Source organism: Anolis sagrei, chromosome 1 (assembly GCF_037176765.1).
Source record: "Anolis sagrei isolate rAnoSag1 chromosome 1, rAnoSag1.mat, whole genome shotgun sequence".
NCBI classification, from domain to species: domain Eukaryota; kingdom Metazoa; phylum Chordata; class Lepidosauria; order Squamata; family Dactyloidae; genus Anolis; species Anolis sagrei.
Window position 1 is genome coordinate 216,496,999 of NC_090021.1, and position 21,299 is coordinate 216,518,297.

The following is a 21,299-nucleotide window of genomic DNA, read 5'->3' on the forward strand; positions in this document are numbered from 1 at the left end:
AGCATTGAATTTTGCCCTGTTAACCACCTTGAGTTGCCTATGGGCTGAGAAAAGCGGTATACAAATACAGTAAATAAATAAATAAATACATAAATAAACAAACAAACAAGCAAATAAATAAATGATTACCTCCCCTTGTGATTGTTATTTTCTTTTTGTTGCCTATCCTATATGCCCCCCCCCCCCAAGCAAGCCTTTTGAGGCCAAGCTCCATGTTCAATGCAATAACTTTCTCTGTCTCTAACTGGTTCTAGACCTGTCAATCTAATCACCCTGCATAAAACTGTTACTTTTGAACTGATTCCATATTGGATTATAGGTTCAATAGAAATGCCCTATATCTAAGCAGAAACAAACCCCAGAGAGTTTAGTGTGTACAAGACTTTAGACTAAGACATTCCAAAATATATTTATTTATTTATTTATTTATTTTGGACATTTATATCCCATCCTGTCTCAACCTCTGCAGAGGGACTCAGGGTGGCTGACAACAAAATCATAAATATACATCTTAGGTAAAAACAATATAATGCCATCGGAATGCATGAATTTATTAATTTCATTTCATCTAGTGAAGCAAAAAAATAGTCTCCACACTCCTGTCTCCCTGTCATTCTATCTACCTACCTCCCTTTTCTCCTAACAACTCTGTGAATTAAGTTAAACTAAGAGTGCTATATTATGGGTAAACTAGTATTTGGTGTGATCTTTTTAAAGGATTTCCTAAAACAGTATTTACATTCAAGGTTTCTCTGCTTAAAATAGTAGCTTAGTGTGTTGTTCCTCATTAATACCATACTCTGACGTAGCTTGACACATTTGACTCAGTCTTTATTCATAAAATGTTGAAGGATATACTAGTCAGAAAATTCCTCTCCAAATATATTTAGAGCAAACATAGAAAAATTCAGAGGGACCACCCTCTCACACCTCATTATAATTCATGAAACATAACATATACCACAAAGAAGGTAAATGTCATTGTAGCATGATCTGTCTATTTTAAAAATAACAACAAAAATAGAAATAAGATAGAGTTTGCATTTTTTTTTCTGAAGGACTTAAACCCTCATTGACTAATTTGGATCGGAAATGGTGTGCACCTGCATCATATGGAAAGAAGTGTGTTTACGTGTGCCAATAATTCTAGAAGCAGTTACTAAATGCTACTACAAAATGTTGATTTTTATGAGTAATGGAAGAGCACTTCACAAACAGGATACAAAAGAATAAATTATACTCAATTATAATATTTAATTTTAAGATAATCTGGTGTTAAGTCTTTTTTCATTCTTAATTGGAAGTTTAACACTTCTTACTATAAACTACATGTATTTAAAGCTTTATGGCTGATGCCACTTTAGGTGGAATTGCAGTAATTTTGTATGTTTTATTTCCCTAATTATTTTGCAAAGCATTACCCTGAAGTACATTAGTACATTAAACACCAGTCATATTCTTGTCAACCTTTATACTGTCAACTTCAACACCCTCCCTCCCTCCCTCCCTCCCTCTCTTTCCCCATCTCCCCCTCACACACACTTTCTCTTGATTAGGTTTCCTAAATGACTGAATGAAATGCTGCAAAATGAGGCATGATGATCAGATTGCAGTCTGTGATGCTAACTGTGCATATAGCAAGACCGTTTACTTTATAATACATAGCAAGTAACTGTGAAACACTTTTTATTCCTCCTAGGATCTTGGAAGCAACAGTCCCCCACAGAGGAATTGGAAAGGAATAGCCATTGCGCTGTTGGTGATTCTTGTTGTATGTTCGCTCATTACAATGTCTGTAATTCTTTTAACACCAGGTAGGATGTTTTTGTTTATATATTATATAAACGCATTGCAGTGCATATTTTATTTATATCATCTTCTATGACTTATTTTTCTTTGTGCTTTAAGTCTTGTCTCTTTCTTTCAGTGCTCCCTTAATCCTATGAACAGTATAACTAAAAACCTCTTTTGACAAGTTCATCCATGTATAGCAAGGCTGGGATGTTTGTTCCTCCCAATATTGTTAGACTGCAACTTTTGGCATTCCTCACCACTGTCTGTGTTGGCTAATGCTGCTGGGAATTATATTGCAAAATCGTTAGGAAATCTACATGAGTTCCAATTCTGATGTAGATAATGATAATTTATTTCTACTATCAGAATAAACATACAGAAAATCTAGAAAAAAGCTTATTTTTTTCCTGATGGTACTCAAGGAATCATAATTGTTGACTTTTTTGGCTCTGCTCACACCTGCTGCTTTCTAGATGCATGGAGATCTCAATAACCGGAAGAAGGTCAATACACTGGCACAGTACTGTTATAATAACTGATGCTGGTGTTTGTTTGTGGAGGTTTAGTGTTTCTTTCCTGATTCCTGTTAGAAATACTGAAAATTGGGCCCAGCAAAAGAACTGCATTGTTCTCCTACTACTGCCAGCCTGCTGCATGGGAAATGTAGATGATGCATCACATCATCAACTGGTTGCTAGCCTGTGGGAGATGAGAACATAATATTTTATAGTGATAGAACTCCATCATCATAAGATGTCATTCTTAACCAGCATTGGAAGTATTGGCAGACCTCTTTCTTCCTCCCATTTTCTCATATAATCCAGTTCAAAGCAGATAATTTGGGATCAGATTCTGGGATATAGGGCAGTGTAGATCCAGCCTAAATCTGGTAGTGAATTCTGGCAATTGTGTTTTTCATTCATGGTGAGAATTAGGAGCCTATTATTCACCTTGGAAAGTGGCAAGAAGAGGAAGGAAAAGTATACAGGCACTGGGGAATACTCATAGGAACATTTCAGCATGTTTAAAATTGTATGGCTGGAAAAACCTTTCCTAAATTATGCAGTCTCATCTTATAACCTAGTTTTATCTTCAGTGTGCATCTTTAGCTAACATTTGTACTTTTTACTTACTTTTTAAACAACCCATTTGTTAAAGGTGAGGAGTGGTAGCATAAATCAAGGAACAATGTGTCTCTTGTTTCAGTTAAAGAATACTGGTATGTACTGCAAATGCATCAGTATGTGGCTGGTTAGAAAGACCTGTCAATGAATCAAGGAGATAGAATTCTTTATCAAGAAGGTAAAAAAATGAGTTAACCTGTACAAATGCGCATATATATATATATATATATATATATATATATATATATCTATCTCACAACTGCATTGTTGCATACTCTGTGCAATCACTTCCCAATAAGGGGTGATTTGCAATAAGCAAGACTGGTGAAGATTGGCGATTCCTTCTAACCATGTGATCCACTTAAGCAGGGTATAGATGAGAATCGGGATGGATGAGGATGGTGATGATGATGATGATGATGATGATAGAGAGTGAGAGAAGCCTAGAGATGAAGAAAGGAAGATAGAGATGAGGAAACCCTTTTATTTTATTATCTGTGTGCCCAGCACTGTTTCAGCTAAAAAAAATCATGGTGAAGTCCTTATTACATGCCATCCTAAACAATCATATATACAACACAAAAATGTTTTTTTAAAACAAAATTAAAATATTTGCCTCTAGTTTTCAAAAAGAATTCAGGAACTTCACCAGGAAAGAATACTAAGCATCAGATCTAAAGAGCCTAATGTTATAAAAGGGCTCTGGCTGCTTGTGGTCTTCTAATGAGCAAACAAATCCCCTCCCCACCACCTCATTCTATTCATCTCGCCTAAGCTAGGAATCACTTTGTCTTCCATTGTTCTCCAATGCCTTCTGTTCAGTTGCTTCTCAGAGATTCTCTTGCTCCTGGGTTCTGTATTTCTTCACCTTTTCCTCACCCCCATCAACAGCCATGTTGCTTTTATCAACAGTCATTTGATGTATTTCTCTAATTCAGAGGTTCTCAAGTTGTGCTCCTTGGAACTCTTGGGGCTCCATGAGTGACTATCAGGGGCTCCATGGTATCATGCTGCTTCCCACGTCCTCCTCTTTCTTCCTCCTCCTCCTCCTGAGAAATGCAGAGAATTAAAGTTTGCAGCTGTCGAAACAACAGCAGCGTCCTTCAAGGACACAGACCTTTTCTCCCCTGCTGCCCTTGTTGCCCAAACTTTTTCCTTGCCACCCAGACCCTCTCCCCTTTGCCTTCTTTGCTTACAACACCCTATTGACTTCCCATTGCTCAGGGAGTGCTTTTACTGTGTTTTTTTATATGGAAGAAGGGAGTTGAAGTGAACACTAAGCCCCCTTACAGCATGGTCATGTATGACTACGAAGGAGAGGGTGGGGTATTTTGTCTAGCACCAAGCATGAGTTCTTCCAGATAGGCCCTATATCACAGTATCTGATCTCAGGTTTTCTGTTTATCCCAGATTATCTGGTAGTGCGGACTCATATAATCCAGTTTAAAGCAGAAAACCTGGGATCAGATCCTGAGATACAGTGCCTGTCTGGAAGGGCCCTGTGATACACTTTCTTGCTCTCTTCCAATAAATGCTACATGACCATGGGGAATCAGGGAAATTGTAAGTTGGGAGACTGCTTTTTTCCATGAGAACATGTTAAAAAACTCACAGTTTTCAAAGATTTACCAGAGCTCAGAGAGGATTTTTAAAATTACGGTACTCACTTTCATCTATGAGAGCAAGTAATTTAAACATCCGTATCCCTATTTCACACTGTATTTTCCTGTTTATCTATGTGTTCCTTTGGGACTTCAAACTCAAATGTTATGACAGTACCCTTCATGTCTGTATTGAGCTTCCCATTTCAAAATCATTTTATTCCATCTTGTTAATAAAAGCAAATGTAACCATTTTTATCAGCATTCTCTGCCTCTATACTGCACAATAAGTACAAGTAGATTTAGAACTCTCAATGTAAAATCTGGGCAGAAAAATCCAGTCAAGGAGTGTGTAAGTAAGCAAAACTTTATTTCAATGCCATGAACATCTCCAATTGAACTGGAACAATTGGGTAATGTGTCTAGTTACATTCGGAAACGGTTGTACTTTCTGGGAAAAGAATAAGGCAAAACACCACAGAAACAGGAGCTGATTAAGAGTCAATATGGATAAATCTTATATTCTTCAAACTCTCTGAAAGTCAGTAGCTTTGCAAAGTTGAGTTAGAAACCATTAAAAGCTAAAATTAAAAACTCCTGCATTCTCATGTTTTTACCCCAGAGGGCCTATCACTAATGCTTATGTTGGCATTTTATCTAGGTTGCTCAGGGATGTATCCGAGACAAAAATATGCACACATGTGAGCCATCTGGACATTAAATGGTTAAATTATTGGAATAACTCTCAGGCATATATCTGGTGGATTTTATATGCCTAACACATATCTTTGTTATACAGCAGTATTTTAAAAGACATGTTTGGATTATACAGCTATATGTGTATTATGTACCACTATAACATCTGCTAATTGTATTTCTCTGTCTGTGCTCATTCCTCAATACCTGGAATATCATAGTAATAATGTAAAAGAGTATGCAAACTTTACAAAACAGATTATCTTGTATGTCATTAGGGGTAACACATAACACAAACATAAATTACTAAAACAAAAGGCAGAAACACAGAGCAGCAGTCCACATTAAGAATGTTATACTGGATCTTCTCTGGTAGTACTATTAGGAATGTGCAATTTGGTTAAACCTCATTCTGTTTTTGATATCTGGATTTCGGTGGACCCCAGATCCATATTTCAGGAGCCTCCTGAATCCAGTCAGAAAAATAATACATTTTTTGGTCTGGCAACCAAAAGGTCCGGGAAGATCTGGCTTGTTGGCGGCAATGGGGAACATATAAGGCTCCCCTTTCCATCATTTTTAAGGCATTAGTCTTAAGAAACCACCTTTTCTGGGATCATTTCTCCTCGGATCCTTCAATAAAACCTGGATGCAAGGCATGAGGCTTGAGAAACCACACTTTCTGGAATCCTTTCCCCTCGTATCCTTCAATAAGACCTAGGTTAAGGAGGCATCAGGTTTAAAAAACCACCCTTTATGGGAACCTTTTCCACTTATATGCTTCAATATGACCTGGGTTAAGGAGACACCAGGCTTAAGAAATCACCCTTTCTGTGACACTTTCTCCTTGTATCCTTGATTAGACCTGGGTTAAGGAGGTATCAGGCTTCAGAAATGACCCTTTCTAGGATCATTTCCTCTAATATCCTTCAACTAGACCTGGGCAGGAATGGTATTCTCCCTGTGTTTATCCCCTGCTATCCCCTGCCTTCAGGCTATCCCCTGCCTTCAGTAAAACACCCCAATATTTAACCCCACCCCTGAAATTTATTTATTACTGCGCTTGTATACCGCCGTTTCTCAGCCTACATTGGCGACTCAACGCGGTTAATGAAATTGCCAAAGGAAATTGCCAAAGGAAAAGTTTGAAATTGAGTCCAAAAGCAAGATCCTAAGAGCAACAAAGGCACTTAGATAGAATACAGATTTTGTAAGTGGCTTTCTTCTTCTGCTTGACCCAAGCAGGCTCCAAGGCTCACAGCCTCACAGGGAAACCCTGTAAACGGGTGTGGCTGCCTCTCCATGTTCCACAAATAGCTGAAAGAAACTGAAAACAGACATTTTCATCAGGCATGTGGTCTGTTGTGGCCAGAAAGAAAATGGCGGTGCCCATGCCATTACGGCTGGCTGAAACAGCTGGAATCTGTTTTGAAAAATGGATCCGTGCACAACACTAATTACTGTCTTTATCATAACATTGGCCTCATCTGCACTGACCATTTAATGCAATTTAAAACTAGCTTTAAACTGTGGCAGCCAGACAAGCAATCACAAAAGCATGTAAAAGAAATCCCTTAAAACGAATCAGTGCTCTGTGGTTTGTGTAATCACCATCTGGGAGTCAAATTGGTTCCAGGATTTCCTATATAATCATCTGTACACCAAAAAGCAATTTTTCAGTACTGCTTTGGAACTGTATTAATTTAAATGGTTGGTCTAGGCAGGCCCATTGACATTTTTTTATAAAACTAGCTTGGGGAACCCGTGGTGCACAGGTTATTTGAGAAACACAGTGTTTGTTTTTTGAAGTTTGGTAATATCAGTTTGGTAATGCCTTACACTATTTATTAGAAAAAAGCAAGTCTTTCCTTTTGTTTTTATGAATGCTCCCAATAGAAAATGCATAAGGATGTGGGTGAACTAAAAGTCTCAGAATCGTAAATCAATCCTTCCCAAACCCTGCCATTATTCAAAGTTGACCATGTTGGGTCTGGGTGCCAAGTGTGGTCAAGATCTAATATCAACTGGATTTAGTGATATCTAGATAAGGGTGAACTACAACTCCCAGATTCCCAGGGCACTCACCCACAAACCAGCCAGTAATCACAGTTGCCTATGTTGGTTCTGTGTGCAAAGTTTGGTCCAGATCTGTCATCGGCTGGGTTCAGTGCTCTTTGGATAAGTGTGAACTACAACTCCCAGATTTCCAGGGCAATCATGTCCAAACCCTGCCATGTTGGGTCTCTGTGCCAAGTTTGGTTCAGATCTGTTGTTGGTTGGATTCACAGTGCTCTCTGGATGTAGATGAACCACAACTCCTATAAATCAAGGTCAGTTTCCCCAAACCTGACCATGGGGGTTCTGTGTGTCAAATTGGGTCCAGATCCATTATTGAATGGGTTCACAGTGCTCTGCCTTGATGCAGGGTGAACTACAACTTCCATCCTGTAGAGTCAGTCCCCTAAACCCCTCCAATCCGTTCAGTTGCTGATCAATTATCCTGTGTTTGCTTTGTGCCATAGGAAATAGTAGGAAGGGAGAGGCAGTGGACAGGAGTCATGCAAATCCCACACAAGGAACCCTGGGATGCCTGTCTGTGTTGGAGGAAACACATCAAATCTAGGATGAAATTGTCCCCAAACGAAAGCATTCCTTGGGTGGTTAGTGTTTGGGGAGGACATTGGCAGCATTTGGCCTACATGTTCATGGTGCTCGCTATAACCTGCAATATGAATTGAGGGAGTGCCTTTGGAGGCTCTCAGCACTTGAAACTATAGCCTGTCGAGGCGGGAGGCTGTCTGTGTAAACTGACACAGATTACTGCTATCATTGAATCTTGACTCACATTATATAAGCCTCTTTTAAGACCATGTATGTATGTTGTTGTTCATTCGTTCAGTCGTCTCCGACTCTTCGTGACCTCATGGACCAGCCCACGCCAGAGCTCCCTGTCGGCCGTTACCACCCCCAGCTCCCTCAAGGTCAGTCCAGTCACTTCAAGGATGCCATCCATCCATCTTGCCCTTGGTCGGCCCCTCTTCCTTTTGCCTTCCACTTTCCCCAGCATAATTGTCTTTTCTAGGCTTTGCTGTCTCCTCATGATGTGGCCAAAGTACTTCAACTTTGTCTCTAGTATCTTTCCCTCCAGTGAGCAGTCGGGCTTTATTTCCTGGAGGATGGACTGGTTGGATCTTCTCGCAGTCCAAGGCACTCTCAGAACTTTCCTCCAACACCACAGCTCAAAAGCATCTCTCTTCCTTCGCTCAGCCTTCCCTAAGGTCCAGCTCTCACATCCGTAGGTTACTACAGGGAATACCATGGCTTTGACTAGGCGGATCTTTGTTGCCAGTCTGATGTCTCTACTCTTTACTATTTTATTGAGATTGGACATTGCTCTCCTCCCAAGAAGTAAGCGTCTTCTGATTTCCTGGCTACAGTCTGCATCTGCAGTAATCTTTGCACCTAGAAATACAAAGTCTGTCACGGCCTCCACGGTTTCTCCCTCTATTTTCCAGTTGTCAATCATTCTTGTTGCCATAATCTTGGTTTTTTTGACGTTTAGCTGCAACCCGGCTTTTGCGCTTTCTTCTTTCACCTTGATTAGAAGGCTCCTCAGCTCCTCCTCGCTTTTGGCCATCAGAGTGGTGTCATCTGCATATCTGAGGTTGTTAATGTTTCTTCCAGCAATTTTCACCCCAGCTTTGCATTCATCCAGCCCCGCACATTGCATGATGTGTTCTGCATACAAGTTAAAAGGGTTGGGTGAGAGGATGCAGCCTTGCCGTACGCCTTTCCCAATCTTGAACCAGTCTGTTGTTCCATGGTCAGTTCTGACTGTTGCTACTTGGTCCTTGTACAGATTCCTCAGGAGAGAGACAAGGTGGCTTGGGATGCCCATCCCACTAAGAACTTGCCACAATTTATTATGATCCACACAGTCAAAGGCTTTAGAATAGTTAATGAAGCAGAAGTAGATGTTTTTCTGAAACTCCCTGCCTTTCTCCATTATCCAGCGGATATTGGCAATTTGGTCTCTCGTTCCTCTACCTTTTCTAAACCCAGCTTGAACATCTGGCAACTCTCGCTCCAGGTATTGCTGGAGTCTTCCTTGCAGGATCTTGAGCATTACCTTACTGGCATGAGAAATAAGGGCCACTGTACGGAAGTTTGAGCAGTCTTTCGCATTTCCCTTTTTTGGTATGGGGATATAAGTTGATTTTTTCCAGTCTGATGGCCATTCTTGTGTTTTCCATATTTGCTGGCAAATGGCATGCATCACCTTGACAGCATCATCTTTTAAGATTTTAAACAGTTCAGCTGGGATCCCGTCGTCTCCTGCTGCCTTGTTGTTAGCAATGCTTCTTAAGGCCCATTCAACCTCACTCCTCAGGATGTCTGGTTCTAATTCATTCACCACACTGTCAAAACTATCCTCAATATTATTATCCTTCCTATACAGATCTTCTGTATAGTCTCGCCACCTTCTCTTGATCTCTTCAGCTTCTGTTAGGTCCCTGCCATCTTTGTTTCTTATCATACCAATTTTTGCCTGAAATTTACCTCCAATGTTTCTAATTTTCTGGAAGAGGTCTCTTGTCCTTCCTATTCTGTTGTCTTCTTCCACTTCCATGCATTGCTTATTTAAAAATAGTTCCTTATCTCTTCTGGCTAACCTCTGGAATTGTATGTATGTATAAAGTACTAAAGTACTAAAATATTAGTGAAACATGCTCTCCATTTTTACCCTTACTGAGATATCATTCTGAAAAGTACAAATGTATTTAATACATGGGGAAAGAACCCATTTACCACTATGGACCTGATTCTGTGTATTGAAATGGTAGGTCTGCTATTTTGATTTATACATCTTTGTTCTTTCTTCTTTGAAAATAACTGATTTGATGTTAACATGTGTTTTTTTAAATTTTATTTAGATGAACTGTCAAATTCATCAGAAACAAGATTGTCTTTAGAAGATCTGTTCAGGAAAGAGTTTATAATTCACAATCCAGAAGCCAAATGGATTAATGGTATGTTGCATGTTATTAAGCATTCTGAACAGAAAGAGTTGGATTGGGCATATTTATAAATAAATCCAAATGATGTGTTGACCAATTTGTTAATTTGTTGATGATGTCATAATGTGTGACATTTCTTGTTATTAAAGACTGATTCTTAATAGTTTGACCGGATGAAATTCAGGCATAGTCTTAACATAGAATATAGAAATGGAAATAAATTTATTTAGTAGTGAAATACATTTTGATAATTACAACTTTTCCATTAGTACAGTTTATTTGCATTATGGAATTTCTGGTTGTTTTCTCATCCTTTGCCATTGCTTTTGCCATATAATACTTTTATATATATATGGAAAGTATTCTGTGTTACTATAAAACTTTTATTGAATTCTGGCAAATTCTGGGAAGTGGTATTAAAGCTATTTGTTAATTTCAAATTATAGTTAATGGAAGGGAGAAATATTCAGTTTCAAAACTAATACTTAGATTTTGCAATGCAGGCAAATTATACAACCCCTCAATCAATGCAGACCAAATCACCAAACATGAAATTTGGATTCAATCAATTAAATACTATCTGGAACAACTGATATGTTTTGATGAAGAAACATTTGCTTTCAAACATTTAAAGCTTATTGTGATCATCATGTGGGGATTACATCAAATGTTCGTTACTTGAAATCTTTTGAAGGATCTCTAGGCATCTCTATGTCTTCTCAAAAATAGACGATTAAAGGAAAAAGTGGAGATTTTTCATTTAGATTCAGGAACTGAAATAGCTTTAACACTTTCCTCTGAAGACAAGTCACTTCAACCACAAACCTGAAAATTGGGAATCTGTGAATTAGCTGAAGAAACATACAAGGCAACATATTTCAGATGGAAAAAATAGGATTAGTTCCCCACAAAGCACAATGTGGTATTCATTTGCACTTTGGCCTTTCTGCAGTGTTGTGATGCTGTTTTATATGTTTGGATTTAAGATAAAATTAACACTCTCATGACACTTTTTGGTTGGATCATATATATGACATTAGCCATTAACCTATTTTATAAATTCAGTTTTTCATATTCATACTTCCCCCCATACAAATAGGTAATAGCAACTCCACATCCTTGCTGGCAGCCTCTCTCTCTCTCTCCCTCTCTCTCTCTCTAAGATTATAATTTAATTATTTTCTGATGCATATTAATAAGTGTTGGAATAAAAGTTTTCAAGGAATGACAATACTACTTGTACAGATGAAAAGACAGTTCACAACACTTGCAGATCAGTACATGTGTCACAGTTTGCAGAAGGTGAACCAGGAGATTAGATAATGCCATACTAGTGAAAACAGTGAAGGGTTGCTAATACTTGTGGAATGAATGGCAGGAAGTCTCATAGACATGGGACAGTATAAAATCTTACCATTGCATAATTAAGAGACTGCATTCATTCTTCATCAAAATACATATTAATGTGTCTTTGTGTGTGTATGTATATATGTGTGTGAGAAAAATCAATTTCCCAACTGACAAAATATATATCTGGCCATATAACAGATAGTTAAGGGAGTAAAATGCAATGCAAAAACAAAACAAATACCACCCTATAAAATACATAAACATCTATATAACATAAGATCTAAAACTATATCTCAGACTCTATGGTCAGGATGAATGTGGACCAGAACATCATGAAGACTGAGTTGCTCTTAATTCCTGCATAGTATCAATTCCTTACACTCCTGGAATGGGGAATATTCCTTGAACCACAGCAACAAAAATATCCCTTTTTTTTTTTTGGCAAACTCCTTCTGGGGTGCTGATGTCTAATGTGATGAACAAGAGAGGCAGAAAGCCTGGCTCTGCATGCACAATCCCCTGAGAGCACACAAATGGGCTCTCTAGATTGTGGCCTGTGTCTTTTTATGTTATAATTAAATTCCATCAGATCAGCCACTGCTCTCTAATGTGATTCTGAAAAAGGTCTATGTCTGTCAGGCCTTTGAGGATGTTAAATGAGAGTGCATCTACTTTTAGTAGTATTGATTTTCAACATTTAATAAAAAGTGAAAATTTAAAATGCTGCCAGTGAGTGATACAAAAAGGTTCAGATTAAGGACACATTGAAAAAGAAAGATGGGATGTGCCATAGAAGTAGAAATGAGAGGGAATGGCTGTAATTTGTTTAAACTACAGTGCTGTGTTGAATGATGAGGTATCAAAATGGTTATCAGATTATTTAAACTTACAAAAAGGCTATGCTATTAAAGGAATGCATACAGATTCATTTGCAGAAATCATGATAAAATACATTTAAATTAGCATGGAATGGGAACAGCTTTGGCTAAAGTGATATGTGGTGAATCTTGGGACCCAACATTTTACCCACTAGTTCTGTTGGTCCTCTGCCAGGTACTCAAGTGCTTAGTCTGTCTCAGTGTTCCTTAGATTCATTTAAGCACAGCAGCTCTTCACTTGGAAATAACTTTCCTATTCAGAATGGTTTTAAAAAGAAATGTTTCACAGAATAAATCCCATCACTATTTTTTTTTAACCAGGGTGGTCTCCTGGGAAAAGTGAAGAAGGGTAATCTGACTATTCCTTCTCCACCACACACCTTTTAGATACCTTGCTGTGGATTTATTTTTAAATCCACAGCACTGAAGATCTGAAGAGATTTGTGGGCATGTACAGATTTGGTGCTGGTTCAGGGTGTATTTGTAGACCTGCTCCCTCTTTTGCCATGATCAGCTTTCCACAAAAAATGTATATTTTTCTGTCCTTCTGTCTAAAAGAGAAATTCTGAAATAGGAGGTTCTCCACATATGGAAAATTCCATGGTGACCGGGGGGGGGGGGGGGGGGAGGGAGTGACATATTATGTGGATGGTGCCATAGGGGCCATAGGTTTGCAGGCATAGGTTATGTGTTATGTGTTTAAGCCAGAAACTCATCAAACTGAACTTTTAAATATATGTTAGGAATATATGGTCTGGCAGCAAACAATGACTATACCAACTTACCAGGTGATCCATCTGCTATTCTATACTATGAAGATGTTTGAACGTGTCATCGACCGCAGAATTTGTGAAATTGTTCACTTTACTACCAACCAATGTGGTTTATTTATTTATTTACTACATTTATATATCGCTTCTCTCAGCCCAGGGGTGACTCGGAGTGGTTAACAATCAGCAACAATTTGATGCCAAAACAATTACAACAATTAAAGAATCATAAAATACCATTTAGCAAACAATATAAAAATATAAAAACTACACAAAGCCTTAAAAATATTATCATAAGCGTCTTCATATCAAATCATTGTCCAGTTGCATCATCAGTGGTTCCATGATATCATATTTCTATGCTATATTTGGGAAGGTCTGTTCAAAAAGCCAGGTTTTCACTATTCTTTGAAAACTCAGGAGGGAGGGGGGCGATCTTATCTCTCTAGGCAGAGCATTCCACAGTTGAGGGACCAACGCTGAGAAGGCCCTGTCTCTCATCCCCGCCAAACGCATCTGTGAGGAAGGCAGGACCGAGAGCAGGGCCTCCCCAGAAGATCTTAACATCCTAGATGGTTCATAAAAAGAGATACATTCAGATAGATAAGTGGGACCGAAACCATTTAGGGCTTTATAGGCTAAAGCCAGCACTTTGAATTGTGTCCAGAAGCAAATTGGCAGCCAGTGGAGCTAGCGCAGCAGAGTTGTATGCTAACGACCTGGCTGTTTCATCTCCAGTTGCCGTATCATTGATGCAATTCATGCCACTTGACTCTTGGTTGAGAGACATCATGAGAAACAAAAGCAATGTCATATTATATTCCTTGATTTGGAGAAAGCATTTGATCATGTCCATGGGTGTTGTAGTACAGTGTGATAGTAACGTTACTACTACTGGTAGAAGGGAGAAGAAGGCTGCACAGGTGTTGGAGGAGGAGCAGCAGTGAAAGCGGATTAGAGATATATTCATGGCTCCAACTGATTCTGAGTACTTCGAGGGTTTCTCAGATTGTGAAATGGGGGAAGGAGAGGAAAGCAGGGGAGTTAAGCGGGCTACTTGAGAACAAGAATCAGATGAGAAGATCCAAAGGAAGCGTATCTGTGATATACTTAGCGCTCCAACAGAAGATGAAGATGAAGACTTTGTGGGTTTTGAAAGGAGTGATGGGACTGGGAGTGACGATGGGGAGGAGGATGGTTTAGACTGGATCCGTGTACAGGAAATTAGGAATATCTGTACTCAGCCTACATCCAGTGATGACTTTGAGGGGTTTGCAGAAGACTGGCAATCTGGGAACACTTGGAAGGACCTAAGTCTTGAAAGACGGTGGCAAAGGTGGAGAGATGGGCGGCAGTGCTGCAGGGAATGGGGCAGCTGAACGTGATGATGAAAGAGTGGGGAGCAGTTCATCCTCTGATGATGAGTTATAGGATGTAAGTTGGTTTGAATTCAATGGGTCTTTGCAGAAGGCAAAGTGTCTTATTGGGTTTGGAACTTTGTTACTGCCATTACTCTCAAGCTTGGGTCCTTGAACTGCAGATCTCCGTGTTTCCGTGACTTCTGGCTGGAACTTTGTAAGTGCTGACTTCTACCTTCCTTTTGACTACGGACTGTGTTTTGACGACGACTTCGCTTTTTGGACTGCTTCATCTCATTTTGGATGTGCCTGGGCTTCGGACTGATTTGGACCTCGATTTTGCATGCTTCCACCTTGTTTTCTTGTGCCTTCTGAACCTTTTGAATTTCAAGCGGATTGCTGAAACTTTTTGTTATCCCAGATTATACTCCAGATTATATTTAAGTTGTGTTTTTTACTTAGCGGTTGCTATTGACTCTTAGTTTGTGCTAGAGGCACTGAGTTAAGTGTCTCTAAGCCTTTTTGTGTTTAATAAACATTTGCTTGGACCTTTTATATTGTGTTTGGCATTCTTGAGGCTTCTGGGTCTTGACAATGGGTCATATCAAAATTCATAATTTTGGCCCTCAAATCTGCCCTTGATTTATACATGAGGTTTATACATGAGTATATTCAGTCGTTCACCTGTTTTGAAAAAAAAAATAACTCTTAACAGTTGATAAAACTGAAAGTTAAAAAAACCTGGCTTTTTTGATTGTTTTTCCCAAAATTTTAACTTTTGTTTGTTGATTTTGGAGATATTTTCTCCGCAATACATTTGTTACTGTTCTTGAAGTAGCTGGCAATGTATAAAGTATATATAAATTTACTGAAGCTTACTTTGTAGAAATAGTTTTAGTTTCTCTAGAATGTATGAAAACAATTTATTTTCTTTTTATTACCACAGTCTTTCCCCTTCTAGCTATGGTCAGAAAGGTTTTAAAAATGGCAAAGAACAACACCAGGACAATACGCCATGGCCCATTTTAGCCAATAAGATTGGAAAAAAAAACAGATCCAGATAACAAACTCAGCTGTGCAATGAAGGCCCAAGAGGGAGCATTTTCAGAGCTGGCAGCAGATAACCAAACAAAACATGTGTGAGAAATTCAGGAGAGACAGAGAATAGTATTTTGAACTGGTTTTTAATGTATATGTTGTCCGTTAATAACCTTGTGTTTATGTTTTGAATACTCTCTATATTTTTTCTGTGTTATTGCATGTGAGTCCCTTAGGGGAGATAGAGAGATATATAAATAAAGTTTTATTATTAACTCAGATAAAAAAGAATACTTATCAAATAGCTAGCGGATACAACTTTTTGCAGAAATAGTATGTTGTTAGATGCTCTGTGGAAGAGCAGTGCATAATTGCTCTATGAAAATCTATTAATCATAGAGAAAAGGCAAAGGCCAGGAAGTAAAAGTGTATGATGTGAATAAATTCAAATAGTCCATAGTGAAATCCTATAGGCGTATTTCAGTGAGAATTGCTTTCATGCAAGGTTGTTTATAGTCTGAGACAAACCAGATGTTCATTTAATACAAGTTTTGGTGACATACTTTATTCTTTAATTAATTACAGATGCTGTGGTAGTGAGGATGATACAAACAAGGGATGGAGAAATTAGGAAGGAAAGATATTGCCCATATAGTAAACAAAATCTTATTAGATTGCTTTTTGAAGCCAGGAAAACTGGCTTCTAGAATGCAGATTTATTACTTTCATATATCAACACTAACTGACCACTATAAAAATCTGAAAGACCTTTAACTCCTCATGTCTTTCAAAACTTTGAAAATGTAGAACAGATATGATTTGTATCTTTCTAGAATAGATCCTATTACATTATTTTCCATTCTGTAATACATAAAAACACATAAAAATGATTTACTTGAGGCCTTAATACCACTGGGTACTACATTCAAAGGAGTGCATTTATATCCATAAAAGTGCATGCTAAAATAAAAATGAGTTAGTTTTAAATGTTGAGGAATAATCCAGAGCTTGCAGGAAACTCTGGAGTATCATGGGACTTTATGGCCAACTGAACAACTGGGTTGGGTCCATTTTGGCCTGATCCATTGTCCACACCCACACCATCTCCATCACCTTTTCCCTACCTGCACAAGGAAGTCGATGGGTCATTCCTGTGTCACTACTGGTTCTCGTTGGCAGCCATGGAGCTCCCTGCAAATGCCTTCTTATTGTAGTCATATCTGCTGAAGTCAGAATCACAAGTCACCAAGAAGCAGGGGTTACTCTTTCCCCTGCTTCCTCCAATACCAAAGCATGCCTGCTGCCTTGCTTTCATCTTGGTTTCCAAGACCTATGTTGCCCACTGTGTTTTGCTTCCTGCCTACATATAGAGGTAAATTCCATCTTATTCCCAATGTCTTTTCTAACCTTTATTTGAGAAGGAGATGGCTTCACACACACACATGATAATTAGAATTAGAGACTCTTTCACCAAAGTTAGGAAACTTACTTTTTTTTCTATCTATCCTTTATCTTTATCCTTTATCGCCTGCAACAATAAAAGTCAGTTTCTATCTTTTTATAATCTTACTAGAGCATCCTGCATATTTTCTCTCCTGTTTTCTACTATAAACTCCTATAGGGCACTAGTTATACCACACTCTTTTATAGATACTAAATAGGCCTCATCAAATGTGATAGGCAATCAATGTGACTGTGGTACTCGTAGGCTGGTGCGGAGCAGCAGTGACAACACATGGACAAGAGCATAGCCCAGTGGGATCAATGTGACTATGGTCAAAATGGATCAGCTGAACACCAAGGTGGTGCTGCAAGGACTTAGCCCAGTGCTTATGGCTACCATCGTGATCGATTTGGAGTAGCTCCGGATTAAGCAATTTGTGTAAATGTAGCCTTAATGACTTTTTTCTTGTGATTGAAAATGCAGTATTAAAATTGGAGTAAGGTGAACTGATATTCTGTAGGAAGAGTCAACTATGTTCAATGGGATGTACTTCCAAATGTTATATGCTATTTTATATGTTATTTTATATGCTATTATTATATGGCAAACTTAAAAGGAAACAGTTATATGAACTGTGTTTTCCTGGTGTCTCCTATATCTCCTGCTGTCTAAAAAGAACTAAAAATAAACATCTCAGTCATTCCAGTGTAATTAATTATTTATATACTCGCTTTACCTTCTAAAGCATTAAGATGTGACAAGAATTTAGCCAATACTCTTCCTTGCCACATATTTCAAAGTGACAGTTTATCTACTATTTGATGGATTGTGCATACCGTGGAGTATAAGGCAGAGTGGACAAAGTTTTTTAGCTTTCAAAACAATATTAATTTGATCAGCAAAGGCGCAGAATAGTGCCAGACTGAATTATCCTTATTATTACCCTTTGTTTTCCTCTTTTTATTGATGTTCTTTTTTTTCTTACGTTATTGAAGCCAATAAGAAGGTAGTAATATGACATTTCTGATGCTACCATAATTTAGTGTCTTTGACTGGAGAACAACTAGCAAATGACAACTTCAAAGATAGTGTGGAGCCATGGCTTCTTCAAGCACACACAATTCCACAAAAAAGTAAACATACTTGGAACACAGATATCCCCAACCGTTAACATAAATACAACTCCACCAAAAGACATGACAATATGAGAAATCAGCTCTGTCTGAAGGAGCAAAAATACACAATATAACTTCTGAGCAAACAATCTTAAAATAATAGTGAACCAGAAAGAATACTGTGAAAGCATGGTCTCTGGTTACTTTCATAGCTGTGATCATCTATTTCTTCTTGTCAGCAACAAATCTGTGACTTCTTATGCGAGAAACAATTCAGAGTAATGAGCAAAAAATCTTCACTTCTCTTATTGTTGGTGTTGATATTCCAAGGTTGTTTCTAAACATTCTCCATTTTGGGGGTGGTTTATTTTATTTTCAGGTGTAAAACTCTCAGAGCGGTGTTTTCTCTGTCTTGCCAAAATATCACTTCTCCCTCAAAAGATTTTGAAAAACACAATCTTTTGAGGAATAAGTTTTGAATGTATCATAGGAAGTCAGTTTTTTTAACAAAAGAATCTATTGGAAAATTGTTAGGATTCCCCCCTCAAAAACCAGTATAGATTATCAAGGATTGTGTATCCTTGCTTGCAGTTCAGAAAAAGCTTGTGCGTCTGTGGATGTAAGTAATATTCACAATGTTTCTTATTATCTAAACCACAGCCTCTTTAAGAGGCTGTGGTTTAGTATGACAATGAGAAAACATTGGCTCTGGTATGACAATGAGACAACACACCCTTCAAGTTCTCTGCTGTTCATTAAATATTGTGTAATTTGTAATTTATTTTTGTACAAAACTACTGTCTTTTCTCATTGTGAAGTGATGTATACATAAATAGCACATAACAGAAGGATAGACTGATTGATCACAAAGAACCCAATTATCCATTTGATTCTCCTAATTTTAAAGGTTGATAAACTAGGCAGCAGCAATTGCAATTTCTTTATATATTTTATGTTGTTTTTTTGCAATGTGTACCATTTCCACCAAAATTGTTTTTGTAAATGTGAAAATGCTCTTCAAATGCAAAAGCAGAAAATATCCTGTCTTAAGGGCGAGAAAAAAAGTTGGATATTGATATTCAAATGAGTATTTATGTTGCTAGTCTGTGGAAGGAATTTAGGCTACGCTGGTACTTCATTCTGCCTTGTGCTGCAACAGGTTTTCCTTAGGCATCAAAACAACTCTGTATACCTTGTGCAGCACAGATAGAAGTCAGATTCCAGGACTTAATAAGACATCTTGCAATTTAGGTACTCAACTCGGTATAACTGTTACCTTTTCAGGTGGCAGGTGAGTGGCATATGTTGTGATTAAATAAAGTAATAGGCAGGTTGACATTGATACCTGGAAAGGATACATGGCACATTGTTTATCAGTTAATATGTGAACATTTAGAAACAAATTCTGTTGCTGGGCCAATCCAGAAATAAAGTGACAGGATAAAAGAGTCTAGAATGAAAGGGGTTACTTTATTTAACCTATTTAAACTTGTAACTGCGTTATGGTGGTAGGGAGAGCATAGAATGTAAGGTTTCTGAATCAGGCATCACTCCTATATCTCCTCTTCCTCCTAAAACATCCTTGGGCAAAACATTGTACCCTAGTAGCACTCAGTGTTGGGTTGGTCCCCAGCCTGCCCAGCCTGAAGGACTACTCATCCAATATGATGATGATGATGATGATGATGATCATCCATCCATTCATCCAAGAACTTCCCTCCTTCACATTGCACAACTTAAAATGAAACTGAACCTAGGCTAACTTCAAGCACAGTCTCTTTCCCCACCCTGGGTCCAGCAATCAAAAAGGGCAATTCCAGAGAAGTGTTCTTCACCAATAATGCCTATCAGTTCTTAGTGGGATCCTTCTCTTTCTCTCCTATGCTACCTGCCAAGTGACTTCCTGTTTACCAGCAACACTCCAGAAAAAATGTCTAAGATCTCTCAAGATTCAGATGTCTTCTCAAAGAAAGCAGATAAACTGCTCAGTGCCAGATTTAGGACAAATGAGACCCTGTGCTAGTTATGTTATGAGACCCCCTTCCTTGGGCTCTGAATGAGGTAGGCCCAATAGGCCTACACTTCCTTCTTTGTGCCACACTCCCATAGACCATCAACTCTATCATTATGTCTAGAATCACCCCAAAATAGAACACCTTCAAATTTAGAATTGTACCATATATGCAAAATCCATTGTAATTTTTTTAGCAGGAAGATGCCCCCCCCCCCCAGCCAACAAGGTCCTGTGTTTAAGCACATCTGAGCACAATGGTAAATCCAGAGCACTGTCCCACTCCTAAGGCATTCATCCAAAGTTTGCACTGCATAGGCAGTTGAAGGATGACCCAAGCAAGAAACAGGAAAGAGGGTGCCACAATGGTGGTCAATGCACATACTGACTGTGCCCTCATAGTTTTATGTCATGGCAAACTTAAACTTGACACTTGTTTTATTATTGGCTTGGTTTTCTTTATGAGCCATCAAGATGGAAGTGTGGATGTGCTCTTGCATTGCCACAATATGTCTTCCTTAAAATAAATTGTACCAGATAAATATCTATCTTTTTATATTTAGATTGCTACTTCTTAATTAGTAAATATTGTTGGAGAATTAACAATCTTGCATACTTTCTCACTGTCTGATTTTATGACCCCCAATCACATTTTCATGCACCTTTCTCCATGACATATGCAACTAAAGTTCATGCTCCGTCTCCTTCGAAGTAGAGATTTTAAAAGTTGTTGATTTCTTTGTTCTCAGTGTGTTTTAGAATGACAACCTATTAGTATCTGTTGTGTTTGTTTGCATGATGCTCCAGCTAACCATGTAGGATTCCTCTTACTTTGTTTCATGAGAGAGGAAAATGCCATTTTACTCCTAATTTTCTATTGGACTAATACCTTTATCTGGATTTAATCTACCTACTCAAGTTTTGAGCCTGTTTTTTTACACAAGTTTTTTGTAAGTAAGGTTCTTTAAATCTCATCAATTTGGTCTCTGATATATTTTACTAGTGCATGTTATTTGCTGTTGGTTTATCAATGGGAGGAAATGGGCTTGTTGGAATGTTTTAAAGTTTATTCTATATAAAGTCTAACATTTATATCTTGTGA

At 38.2% G+C, this 21,299-nt stretch overlaps 1 protein-coding gene across 2 annotated transcripts in view; it reads left to right on the top strand.

Moving 5' to 3' along the window:
• DPP10 (dipeptidyl peptidase like 10) overlaps positions 1-21,299 on the top strand; it is a 685,879-nt gene that overhangs the window by 439,355 nt on the left and 225,225 nt on the right. For both annotated transcript variants that reach the window (XM_060775698.2, XM_067473093.1), the window contains exons 2-3: positions 1,700-1,814; positions 10,150-10,245. In XM_060775698.2, coding sequence (XP_060631681.2) covers positions 1,700-1,814; positions 10,150-10,245 — 211 coding nt within the window. The remainder of the gene's footprint in view (positions 1-1,699; positions 1,815-10,149; positions 10,246-21,299) is intronic.